The sequence below is a fragment of the Myodes glareolus genome, chromosome 17, assembly GCF_982192425.1.
Source record: "Myodes glareolus chromosome 17, mMyoGla1.1, whole genome shotgun sequence".
NCBI lineage: Eukaryota > Metazoa > Chordata > Mammalia > Rodentia > Cricetidae > Myodes > Myodes glareolus.
In genome coordinates this window covers 53,502,609-53,516,447 of record NC_142042.1, presented here as the reverse complement: position 1 = coordinate 53,516,447, position 13,839 = coordinate 53,502,609, and the positions used below count along the sequence as shown (strand labels likewise).

General features: G+C 37.7%; 1 protein-coding gene across 2 annotated transcripts in view; it reads left to right on the top strand.

Annotated features, from left to right (window-relative positions):
- The window catches only part of Rsbn1 (round spermatid basic protein 1), a 48,372-nt gene that overhangs the window by 23,245 nt on the left and 11,288 nt on the right, over positions 1-13,839 (top strand). For both annotated transcript variants that reach the window (XM_048442270.3, XM_048442269.3), the window contains exon 3: positions 13,634-13,771. In XM_048442270.3, the coding sequence (XP_048298227.1) occupies positions 13,634-13,771 (138 nt within the window). The remainder of the gene's footprint in view (positions 1-13,633; positions 13,772-13,839) is intronic.

The following is a 13,839-nucleotide window of genomic DNA, read 5'->3' as shown; positions in this document are numbered from 1 at the left end:
ACAACATGCTTTTTATGGTATATTTTAAATCTAGTAGATGGCTTAATGTCTATTACTTTAGAAACTGTTGACACAGATTTCTGTCCTACCAGGTCCCACAGCTGGTTAGTCCCAAATAAACACACAGAGGTCTACATTAATTATAAACTGATTGGCCTATTAACTCAGGCTTCTTATTAACTCTTATAACTTAAATTAGCCCATAATTCCTGTCTGTGAAAAAGGTACCACGTGGCTTGGTACCTTTTTCGGTGAGGCAGTCACATCTTGCTTGCTCTGTGTCTGGCTTCTTCTCTGTCTGGGTGATGCCTGCAGACCGAAACTTCCCTTTTCCCAGAATTCTTGTTGCTCTGCCTCTACTTCCTGCCTGGCTAATAGCCAATCAGTGTTTATTTAAAATACAAGTGACAGGGTACAGACCATTGTTCCACAGCAGAAACTGGTTTATACTGGTGATTACCCTGGTGAGTCTTGTCTGACTCATGTCCAGTTTAATATCATCATGACTATCACTCTGTTTCTGGGAGTCTGACCTTGAGTTTTTGGTAGCCACTATGGGAAAAAATAGCCTCTGATAACCCTTATTTCTTTAGACAAAAGGCCTGCATTTGATATACCACCCTAAACATGAAATAGGTTCAGAGGTTTACTGTAGATTCTGGGTAATCTCCTTGCCCCAGGTTATATTAGGCAAGAGAGAAACAGCACTCACAGTAGCATGAATATAAGATAAGTAACTTTTACTACTGTATCACATGCGTTTTTTAGAATCCTAGTTTTGGTTCAACAACACTGTATAAGGATTATGTTGATGCACAAAGTTCTAGTTCATTGATTGTCAGCCTCTGTGTTGAGGGCATTGGATGTTACAGTTCTCTTGTTCTTGGGCATTTACTGTTTTATAATATTTCTGTGTTGTAATTATAGAAGTAAATGTCTGTTCACATATATTACCTGGGATTTCTATTTACATTTTTCTTTTAAGAGTTTAGAACTGTTGCTGAGATTCAGTGGCTCATATGTAGGAAGTCTTTGTTCTACTGTGCATGTGGTTGATAATTCAGATAGGTATGGAGTTCTAGATTAGAGGTAACTGTTCCGGTGTCTTTCAAACTTCAGTGTTTCTGTTGAGGAATCTAATGTTGTCATCATTTCTGATCCTTTTGGGGCTCTTCCTCCCTCTATATTTGAAGTTTTTAACAGTTCTTCATTATAAAAATTAAGAATATTAAGGGTAGTATGCTTTGAAATGAGATTTTTTTAATTACTATGAAATGTATCAAGCATATAAAGAAACATAAATAAGTTGATAAATATCATGTAACTCAAAAAATGAAACTTCATCAGTGCAGTTGAACTCTGGAAATATATATTCTCCCATTTGAGTACATTTTCTATTATTTCTTTTCTTTTTTCATACCCTCCCTTTCCCTTTCTTATCTCCCTTCTCTCATTTACCGCTCTTCCTCTTCTTTTTTTTCCCCTTCTCCCCCTCCAGCCCCCTTTCTCTCTTCTGCTGGGGATTGAATCCAGACTCTTAGGCATGGTATGCAAGTGTTATACCACTGAGCAGCATTTCCAGCTTTAATTCTTTGTTAATTCTATTGTTTTTCTCCTCTCTTCTCCTTCTCTCTCTCCCCCTCTCCCTCTTCTTATGCTGACGTTTTTATTGTATGCTAGGTCTCCCAACTGATGGTTTAATTTACTTATTTTTTTTTACATTTTTATTACATTGGTCACACACATATACACATATATGGAACATATATGTAGAGGTCAAAGGACAACTTAGGGGAGTCAGAATTTTTTCTACCATGTGGGTCCTGGGCCTGGAGGCACATGCCATATTTACTCTTGGAGCATCTTCTTGACTTTAATTTCCTTTTTTGAGTGGGGATTTGTTATATTGCTGTGGCTATTTCATCTCTTGGGCTCAGGTTGGTTCTCTAAACTTTTTCTTTTTTTTCTTTTATTATGTATTTTTCTTTTTGTTGTATTGCAGATAAATTTTAGCTATAATGGTTTGAATTTGAGAAGGTTCATTCTTGTCCGCTGTTGCTTTTAAAATAACTTTCTGTTACTCTGTCATAAATGCAATCCCCTCTCTGGTAAAATATTTTAATTATTAAATTAATCAAATTTTCTTTTATGCTTTGTTCTACACATTCTGTTTTTCTTAAGTTCTAGTTCTATTACAGGTTTTCTTCCAAAGTGATCTGGTATTCTGTTCATATGTAAACACGAATTACTATAAAACTGGTCAGAAGCCCTGCAGTCATCATATACGTGGAATTTCCTAGTCTGTGACTCAGTAAGGAATCCATAGCATTCTGAGCAAAGCTCCAATTATCAGGTTTTTTTCTCTGGGGCTCTTAATTTCTGTAGCTAAGAACCATTACATTTTTTGCCAGGAAATTAGAATATGTTGCAGCTCTCTCTTAGGACTCTTGGAGCTGACTGGAAGAGCGGTGAGGGGATTTTTCTTTCTAGTCCTGTCTCCTCTGCCGCAGTCTTAGAAGGAGGCATGTGATGTCCACTTGGATAATCCATCTCAGTATCCTTATTTATTCGTACTCTAAAAGTCCCCTTTTCTGGTAAGTTAAAATTCACAGCAACCTGCACATCTTTGGGGTGTTTACCCAGCATGTCCCATGCTTCACATTCATGGTGTCCAAATCAGAAGAAAGCATCTTCCTACCCAAACTCCTCTTCCAGAGAGGAGAGAATATGTAATTCTTTCCTATCTCGTTGGAAATGATACAAGATGGTAGTAATCCTTGATACTTTCTCCTTTTTTGGTCAGCTTCAGTCTTTCTCTAAGTCCTGATAATTTAATCTTGGTTCTTTCTATATATCTTTTCTCCCAACTCCATCTAAGATCAGTTTACCTCTTGAGCTATTTCTTACTTTGAATATTATAGAGTCCTCCTAATTGGTCTCCCCCCCCCCTTTTTTTTGCTTCTCTGAATACTAAAAAGAAAGAAAGAAAGAAAGAAAGAAAGAAAGAAAGAAAGAAAGAAAGAAAGAAAATAAAAAGGCAAATATGGGAATTTGAGGATGTAACTCATGTAGTAGAAGGCTTGCCTAGCATGCAGAGCTCTGGGTTGGATCCCAGCACGGTGTTAACTAGATATGGTGGCATACACCTGCAATCCCAGAACTAGGAGGCAGAGGCAGGAGGACCAGAAGTTAAAGGTGATCTTCAGCTACATATGTGAGTTCCAGGCCATCTTGGGTATTATAAGACCCTGCTTTAAAAACTGAAAAGTATGGTTTGCCATGAAGACACATTCTGTAACTTCAGTTATGTGGGAGGTTGAGGTAGGATCTTGAGCTCTACAGTTTGAGGTCAGCCTGGACATAACAGTGAGATTCCCAGCTCTAAAACAAAGACAGGCAAGTTGGGAGCTTCCTCTTCCTTTAGACCTAATGGCTTACCAAGTTGTTAGGTGTTTTGTTTTGTTTGTTTGTTTGTTTGTTAGGATTTTTCTGTGTGGCTCTCTCTGGCTGTCCTGGAATTTACTCTGTAGACCAAAGTGGTCTCAGACTCAGAGATTCGCCTGCCTCAGCCTTGGGAGAGCTAGGATTAAAGGTGTACACCACTATGCTTGTATGCACACACATACACCCCTTGGAGAGAGTAATTCTTAATAGATTCTTGTCTCTCCAAACTTGTTCTTAGATTTTAGCTCTTAATGTTACTTTAATGGACATTTATATATTGAATTGAGATTTCATACTCTATTGTAGTGTTTTTGTTTTCTATTCTAAAGATCTCACAGTTTGAATTAAGTATTGTAGGTTTAGTTTATGTCTTTCCCCAGTAGACTATAAGCTGTAAGGAGTCAGGAATAGGTTTTCTATATCTGTGTTGATGGCAATCCCTGACATATAGTATAAATTTATAGTATATGAATGATTTGGACTTTTTACTATTCTTATTTTTTGTTTAAGATTATATAAATCTGCTCTCTTGTGCTAAAATTCTTAGTCTATTTTCTGTTGCTATCACAAGCTAGCAATGGCCAGGTACATTATAAAGACAAAAGGTTTATTTATTTATTTATTTTTTTGTTCAGTGTACTAGGGATTCAACATCATGTCACAACATACATCTGACTCAATTCTGGGTGAGTATGGTCAGTGGCCATGTGGCAGAGGGATTCATGAGAGGTGCCAGCTCACTTTTAAAGATCTCTTAGGAACTCTGTGCGTTCTGTGTGTCAACTTTCTGTGACTGTGGTACTTTCTTTCTAAGGTGATATTCCAGTGTCCTAATTATTTCCCATAAGCTCCACCATATCCCAGCATCATCACACTAAGACTGAGCTTTTAGCATTTTTGGGGGAACAAGCCATGTTGACCTCAAAGTATTTGAAGACTGTTGTTTTCTCTTTTAATCTTTTATTAATATTTAAAATATACTTTTAACTTGTACTTCTTTCACTTGTACGGTTTGCAAGTACCTAATCACTATGATTATTCTCTTTTGGCTGTAGTGTATTGGTAGATTTCTTTTTCTCAAGTACAGGTCAGATTATAATATTGCCAGTGTTATCTATACAACCAAAATTACCATAACAGAGAATCGAGATATGGTGGCTAGGAAAGGAAGTCTTTTTTCTTATAGCAATATAGAGTTTGGCAACATTGTTTCGCTTTATCCAGGGTGCTAGTTCCTTCTGTCTTTTAAGTTTGGCCATTCTTATTACATGCTTGGATGCATCTGGCTCTATATCACCCAGGGTTCTGCTAGCAAAGAAAGGACGTGAAAGACAAGATGGTTCCTTATGAAAATTGCACTTCTAACTTGCGTCCTATTGGTTATAACTTAATCACAGGGTATACTTGGCTGCCAGGGAGCCTAGCTCACTGGCCATGTGCCCAGGAAATTCTCACTAAAAAGAAGAAATACAGAATACTTAGGAATAATTAGTGGTTTGCTGTTTGGCATCAGATTTACACAGTTGGTGCATGTTGACTGTGCTTATAAATGCTGTTCATAGTCTGACTTGTGCTACTAATTATTTAAATAACTAACAAAAATTGCATTTATTAGAAATTTTAATGCAAGTGACAGTGTTGATCAACAGCTCTTCTCTTTTCTCTCTATGTTTGCCAGAGTATAATGGTTGATTACTCTATTTCTAGTCTTAGTATATATAAATTGTATTTATGTGAGGCATGTTGTTGTATTACAGATACACTGCAGTTTATGATACAGCGTTTATATTTAAACACACACTGCCTGATTTCTCATGTGAGTGTTTTTCCCTCCTCTTCCTCCCTCTCTCCACCCTTTTTGGCAGAATTTATCTGTGTAGCTCTGGCTGTCCTGAACCTCACTCTGTAGACCAGGTTTGAATCCAGAGATTCCTCTGCCTCTGCCTCCCAAGTGCCAGGACTAAAAGTGTCCACTGTCACACCCCGCTGGTAAACTGCTCTAAGGACTGCAGAGTATTTTAGGATCATACTACCTCTATCTAAACTAGGGTATATAAACTTTTAATACAAAGAACTGTATAGTATTTGCCTCTATCTGAAGCACTTAATACTTAATTCTGCCATTGTGTGTTAGTAGACATGAATGGGTAGGATGTTTTCCAGTTCAACTTGGCGATTCTGTGTTAGATCTGTGGGTTGGAGTTTGCCAACGTCTGGTCTAAGTTAACAGCTTTGTTTTCTTCCTTATCAACCATTTGTTAACTTGTTTAACCAGTTCTTTAGTAAAGATGTGTTCTGGGTAAGTTTTCTTCTTTTCTCAAACCTACTGTTTTTGAAATGTTATTCTTACGCTTTTGTAGTTGTCTTCTCACTACAGCTTAGCTGCTTTCTTTTTTCCTCTTTCTCTCTATGGTCCTCCCTTCTCTGCTGTTTTCTTAGCTCGGCCTATAAATTTACAGCCCAGCTCTTTGGCAGTTTATTTACTTGTCTTTCCTCAAATATTCATTTCCTCCTCTAGTTTTTGGACCTTTGTTTCTTTATATTTTATCTCAAGTCTTACTAACTATAAAATTAGGCTTTCCAGATATCAGTGGTTTAACCTGAATGTGTATTTGTGCACCATGTGTTGCTTGCAGAAGTCAGAAATGGGTGTCACATCCCCAGTACAGAATTACAGAAAATTGTAAGTTGCTGTGTACATGCTAGGAATCAAATATGGGTTCTCTGGAAGAGCAGTTAGTATCTTAACCACTGATTCATATCTCCAGACTTTAATTTTTAATATCTACTTTTATTTTATAATTATCTTAAACCTTAAATAATAACGTGAGATATGGTTACTTTTATTTTCACTTAAAAATTGTAATTAAAGGGCTGGAAAGATGGCTCAGCGGTTAAGAGCACTGCCTGCTCTTCCAGAGGTTCTGAGTTCAATTCCCAGCAACCACATGGTGGCTCACAACCATCTGTAATGAGGCCTGGTGCCCTCTTTAGGCATGCATGTAGACAGAATATTGTATACATAATAAATAAATAAATATTTTAAAAAAAATTGTAATTAAAATATAATTATGTAATTTCTCCCTTTCCTTTCTTTAACACATTCACTTTGTCCTTTCTTAAATTCATGAACTCTATTTCTTTAACTGAGTCTTTCTTCTTCCCAGAATTCTCCTGTTTGCGTTGCCTCACCTCTACTTCCTGCCTGGCTACTGGCCAATCAGCGTTTTATTAAAACAATACAAGACCATTGTCCCACAGCATTTATAAATTGTAAATTCAACCTCCTAATTCATATACTGTTACTTGTATGTATATGATTTCAGGTTTGACTTCTTGGTATTGGATAACCAATTGGGGGCTCTCTCCTGGAAAGACTATTTCTCCTGCTCTCAGCATTTCTTGTTGGCTGTCGTCCTCTGGTCTAGGGTTTAGGACCCATGAGATTTTCCCCTTCCATGTTAGCCTGTCTATTGATATTATGCTTATTCAGATCTTATTTAGGTTCTAAATGTTGGTAATATTTCATAGGTGTAGCTTCTCTGATATTTCTAGGAGGCACAGTGTCACAGAAAATTTCCTGTTCTTTCTATCCCTTCTTCTGCTTATGATCCCTAAACCTGAAGTGTAGGAGTTGCATTATAGATATATAAGTTGGAGCTGAGTATCATACTGTCACTTGTTCTGTGCATTTAATTGGTTGTGGTTTTCTATAATTTTCTCCATCTGTTGTAAGGAGACATTTCTTTGATGAGAAATGAGACCTATTCTTATCTGTGTGAATAAGGACAAATATTTAGAATGCATTTAGAAATTATGCTGGCTTAGTAAAGTGGCTGTTGTAAGTTCTCCAAGAGCCATACTTTCATTATACTCATGGAGTTGGCTAGGCATTTAGTAGGGGCATGATTTCCTTCTTGTTGAACAGGCCTTAAATCCAACTAGAGAGTTGTTAGTCACTGCCAAAGTATGTGTGCTACTATCCCTTAGGGATATTCTGCCATACTGGTTATTGTAGTTCCTAGGTGTCATAGCTAGGTAGGACTATTGGTTGCTTCCCTCCCTTGGAATCTTCACGGAGACTTCTGCTTATATGAAGGAGGCTGTCAGGTAAGGTGTAGCTCTTGATTTTTCAAGTCCTATGCCTGAAGTATATGGTGTCCAATAATACGGACTTGCCTTCAACCTTTGGGAGGCAACCAAGGGGCAACAACAATACTCATAAAGGTTTTAAGAGTCTCTTGGACAGCACTGACCAAAAACATAGAAGGGGTTTTGCCTGGTATTGTTTTTTTGTTACATAGTCTGTGGTTCTTGGGAGGAACATTGTCAGCCCAGATGGAAATTTTAAACTACATATATAAACACAGTATGTATTATATGTAATTTTAGGTAGGTAGATAATAATACAATGCCTTATGACTTTTCAGACATCCTTTCTGTTATTTTACCTATCTCCCTCCACCTGTATTTATCTTTCTTGTCCCTAATTAAAACACCCTTTATTTTATTTCCCTCCTTCAGATCACTTCTACTCTTATATGCAGAGCATTATTGTGTCTCCTCCCCCATCCATTTTTACCTTACTGACTTTTACAGTTATTTGAGATGGGTATAATGAAAGCATGGGTCTTGGAGAACTTATAACAGCCACTTTACTAACTCAGCATAATTCCTAAATACATTCTAAATATTTGTCCTTATTCACACCAATAACAATAGGTCAGTGTTCTACTGCTGTGAAGAGACTTCATGACCAAGGCAGTTCTTATAAAGAAAGTATTTAATTGGGGCTGGCTTACAGTTTCAGAGGTTTACTGTAGTATGAGGGCTGGCTTGTTGGGGTTTCTGTCCTTCCCAGTACCCCAACAGCCGGCAAGCAACAAAGAAAAATTACACACAGGACTCCATAAGGTTATAAACTGATTGGCCCATTAGGTCAGGCTTCTTGTTAACTCTTATAACATATATTACCCCATTATCCTTATCTATGTTAGCCACATGGGCTCAGTACCTTTCTCAGTGTGACAGCTTACATGTTGCCTCTTCGGTGGTCTGCGCAGGAGTGGCTGAGAGAGAGCTTCTGCTTCCAGAATACTCCCAGTCTCTTTGCTCCACCCTACTTCCTGTCTGGCTTTCCTGCCTATATTGCCTGCCTGGCCAATCAGCGTTTTATTAAAATATGATTGACAGAATACAGATAATTCTCCCGCACCAGTTTACAATGTTCTAACCAGGGTGGGGAGCATGGCGGCATGCAAGCATTCATGGTACTGGAGAAGTAGTTGAAAGTTCTTCACCTAAGCTGGGCGGTGGTGGCATACGCCTTTAGTCCCAGCACTTGGGAGGCAGAGGTAGGTGAATCCCTGTGAGTTTGAGCCTGGTCTACAAGAGCTAGTTCTAGGACAGCTAGGACTGTTACACAGGGAAGCCCTGTCTCGAAACAAACAAACAAAAAACAAAAAAAGAAATTTTTTCATCAGGATCCTCAGACAGCAGGAAGACAAGAGAGACTATAGGCTTGAAATCGACTTTTTAAACCTTTTGGTACACTTCCTCCAACAAGGCCACGCCTCCTTATCCCTCCCAAGTAGTGTCTGGTAGTACCTAGTAGTGCCTAAGCATTCAAATATATAAATCTATGGGGCCATTTTTACTCAAACCACACAGTATGCACACCTGGAGATTTGGAGCTAGAAACCACAGAAGAGAAACATTTTTTTTTTCTGGGTCTGGGTCTAATTCTTTGCATTTACCACCAGATTTCATGACTTCATAGTCCACTTCTCTTTATAGATGATAGCACTCCATAGTGCCACTGCAGATACTTTATATATTCGTCAGCTGTTTCTATTGTTAGTCATTGTGAACATAATGTCAGTGAGTATGGCTGAGCAAGTATCTGGTGTAGCATGTCGAGTCCTTTAGGCATAACAAGGTATAGCTTAGGTCATATAGAATATTCAATTTTAGTTTTTGAGGATTCTCCAAACTGAGTTTCAGAGTGGCTTCCAGTTTGCACTCCCACCAACAGTAAATGAGGGTTCCCTCTTTCTCACATTCTCTCTAGCATTTGATCTTCGCTATGCTGAACCTGGGTAAGATAAAGTCTCAAAATTGTTCTGATTTGCATTTTCTTAACTGCTAGGGACAATGAACATTTTTTTTAGATGTATTTTAGCCATTTTTATCCTTCTGAGAACACTGCTCATGTTTGTTTTTTTTTTAAAGATCATTTGCGCTTGTTTATTTTTAGTTTAGTTATCGGGATATTAATTCTCTGACATCTATAGTTGGCAAGATTCTCTCCCATTCTGTGAGGTTCCTCTTCATTCGATTGTTTCTTTAGCCACACAGAAGCTTTTTAATGTTAAGAAGTGCTGTTGCCAGTTGTTGGTCTCAGTTTCTGGGCAAACCTTGCTCTTATAACTATATCCTGCGAGGTACTGCTTATGTGTGCTCTAGCAGTGTCGGTGCTTCGGTTTTACATTTAAGTCTTTGATGCGTTTGGAGTTAGTTTTGTGCAAGGTGATAAATACAGACTTAATTCTTCTACATGTGGACATGTAGTATTCTTACCACCAATTTTTTTTAAATTTTTTTTATTTTTTGGTTTTTCAAGACAGGGTTTCTCTGTGTAACAGTCCGGGCTGTTTTGAAATTTGCTTTGTAGACCAGGCTGACTTCGAACTCACTGAGATCTGCTTGCCTCAGCACACTTTTAATCCCAGCACTTAGCACCATTTACTGAAGATGCTATCTTTTCTCCAGTTTGGCAACGTTGTCGAATATCAGATGACTGTAGTTATATATACTCAGTGTTTAGGTCTTTGATGTGTTCCATTGCTCTTCATGTCTGTTTTTGTGTCTGTGCCATTTTGGTTTTTGGTTACTATAGCTTTTACTATCTCTTGAGGTCTGAAATAGTAATCTGTCCGTATTGTTCATTTTGCTCAGGATTGTTTTGGCTATCCATAGTCCTTTGTGGTTCCATTTGAATTTTAGGATCTTTTTCAATATTTTTGTGAATAATAAGATGGGGATTTTGATTGAGACTGTATTGAATCTGTAAATAACTTGGCAGGATGCTCATTTTCACAGTATTAACTCTACCAGCCCATGAGTATTTAGTGTCTTTCCATTTTCTAATATCTTTCTCTATCTCTTCCTTCAGAGGTTTAAAGTTTACATTGTACAGGTCCTTTACTTACTTGGTTAGGTTTTAATATATTTTCTTTGAAGTTATTCTGAATTGGAGTGTCCACATGATCTCTTTCTCTGTGTGTTTGTTATTGGTGTATAGAAAAGCTATTAATTTTTACAAATTTATTATATATACTGTGAATATATGATATATGATATACACACACACACACACACACACTGAGTATATATACTCAGGTATTTATTCTCTTGAGCTGTTTCTTTTTTGTTTTTTAAATTTCTTGAATTTGTTAAAGTTTAAAGTTGGTCTTCTAAATTCTGTGTCCTGGGTTTCATCTAGGAAAATTTCATTGACAAACATTTCTATAGGACTGGTGGATCTTAGTGGGAGAGAAGGATACTGCCTCTATCTTTCATATTGTTTGTATTTTTGTTGGAAGTTCTAGTATTGTGGGCTTCTTTTGTCTGTGTTTGATATGGTCAGTCGGTTGGAGCACAGAATATGTAGGTGTTTTGATCCTAAAGATTGGGTATAGCTTAGGTGGAATAAAGTTAAGTGGACACAAAGATCGGGGCTGGCATCCAGAGTTTGAGGGTAGATCTGGGGCTTGGGAAGAGTACGTAGAGGGTGGACTCACCTGGCAAGACCCTGGTGCAAGTTGTGCAGAGTCTGGCTGGGAAGACAGGTTGGAATTTGTCTTGTGAATGCCCTGGAGGATTATATGAGTGGGGTATGTCCTGATCAGAACCTGGAGGGAGGCTCTGGTCCAAACAAGCAGAGGTGGCCAGACTAGTCTGATGTATTAGATGTGTTACCCTTACACATGCTAGTCAAATGCTCTTATCTCTGAGCTGTATTTCCAAACCCTTATTGTTATTATTTTAATCTAGTTATGACTTTAAATTCAACTTGTCTAATACCTGTAAATTTCATACACTTGATTTCTTTAAGTGGAAACCTTGTTTAGATTTGTCTTCTCATTGGCCTATTTACTTACCTAGAGAAGTTGAAATTATAATGGTCAACAGTAATACCATGTGAAAATTGGAAGCCAGCAAAGGTTAGAGTATGTTTTGAAATGTGGCAAATCATACAGTTCTTTTGGAATACTAGATCAGAAGGAACTTGATCAGCCATGAGGATTTTGAACTTAAAGGAACTGCTTGAAGCATTTAGAGGAGGAAAGCTGAGTGGTAAAGTACCCTTTCCTTAGGAGATCATTTGTAGGCACCATGTGGGATGGCTCATGGCAAACCCCATGTAAGGACAGTGATTTTTGAGATTTTTGCAATTAGATAAGAAATGATTATTTCTTGCATTAAGGCATGACTTGGATAAAATTTGTTATTTAAGGGATGAGGAAAAGGGCTTATAAATTCCTAATTCAGGAATTGAGAAAATGATTAGTATTGCTTGGTGAAGCAAATATAGAACTATCATCTCCCTCTCAACAAAGTTTAGGAGTAGAAGGAAAGCTTAGAAGAAAATGTGCTCAGTGTTGTAGGCACTGTGTTTGAGTGTCCACAGTCTGACCGAGAGAAGTTGTACCTGCAGAGCTGACTCTAGGGGACAGGTTTTATTTAGAGAATTAGGTACAGAATATAGCAGGGTATGTATAATAAATTCGGAAAGAGAAATAGACCAACTCTGCAACTAGAGGAGGGTTCCTGGAAGGAAGCTAAGGCTACAGATAACTAGAGAACACTGTGACTTGTCTCTGGGGGTCATTAGTGATCTGTTTGGGTGACCAGAAGGCAGATTGCAGTGACATGAAAAGTGAATTAAAAAGTGAGAGAATTGATAAAAACAGGAACTAGAGACAGATATTACTGAAGCAGTATGATTATGTGGAAAAGGTATACCTGGGTACATTTGGTAACATTGTAGGATTCTCAATTACAAGCGGATTTAAGGGACAAGGGATTTGTTGGCTCCTGACTGGAAGCGTTCAGAGATAGAACTGATGCTTTGAATGTTTCAGACTCAGGGCTTGGTAGGCATCTGGTGCAAGGATTAGGATAGAATACAAATGAGGGTAGACCTTGAGGTCTAAGCTAGATCTGAAAGAAACTTAAGACCAGAGGAGGGCTAAGACTCAGAAATAAACATGGTAAGGTGAAGCCAGAGGCTTGATTTAGTGTTAAGGGATAAAGCAGGAAGGCTGTGGTTGTTCCAGAGTCTGTTTCTAGTTATGCTAACTTAGTTACAGTTTTCCAGATAGACTAAACATTATAGTGCTCAAAATCTGGTTCTAGAATTTTACATTTTCTTACTTGATCATGCTTATGCCACTAAGTAAAAATCTATATAATAATATTAATTTTGGGCAGTTATTTGAAGTCAGCATTAGTACTGAGAAATGCGTGAGCCTTATAAAATATGAAGGTCCTGATAAGCCAAGAAGCTTTTCTTTATGGGAATGAACATGAACTTGGCTATACTCAAGTTCTCCTCGTCTGCCTTTCTTCACTCCATCTTCCCTTTAGGTTTTCTTTCTTTTCTCTTTTCAAACAGGAAAGGGTGCTTAACTTTATTCACATCAGTTGGCCTAGATACCTGTGTTTTTGAATTGTGGGTAAGTTGGGTGCTGTTAATACTGTGGTGTTTGAATTACGTAAACTTAAGAGTAGCGTGGTAGCTTGCTATCTTTCCTAAAGTTTAAGCTAAGGAATATGCAGTGGACCTGAAGCCACATTAATGTGGCTATGGCGTTCCCCCTTTGTACTGCTAGTTTTATTGCTTATTCTGTCTTTTCTCTTCAGAAAAAATTAGTTTCCAATGTTAAATAGTTATTATTAGCAAAGTCTGTCTTAATGTCTTCCTTTGAGGTATTGAACTTCTAGGCTAACCTTCATGTTAAAAAATTTGTGTTTGTGGCTGACATTACAATGACTACAATGGTTAACTTTGTCGAAAAAACTGACATTGAATTCTCAGTATGCAGATGAACTTAATCCTGGTAACAATACTCAATTCTCATTCTTAGTGCATTTCAATCCTTTTTCCTTTCTCTTTCATTACCAGGTCAACAGGACCTATTGCTGTGGTACGTACCGAGCAGGTCCTATGCGGCAGATCAGTCTTGTTGGAGCAGTCGATGAAGAAGTTGGTGATTATTTCCCCGAGTTCCTTGATATGTTAGAAGAGTCACCATTTCTGAAAGTGAGTGTTTATTTAGACTATTAAAGTTCTGGTCATCATTAGACACTCCAGTGTTAGAGTATTAAGTT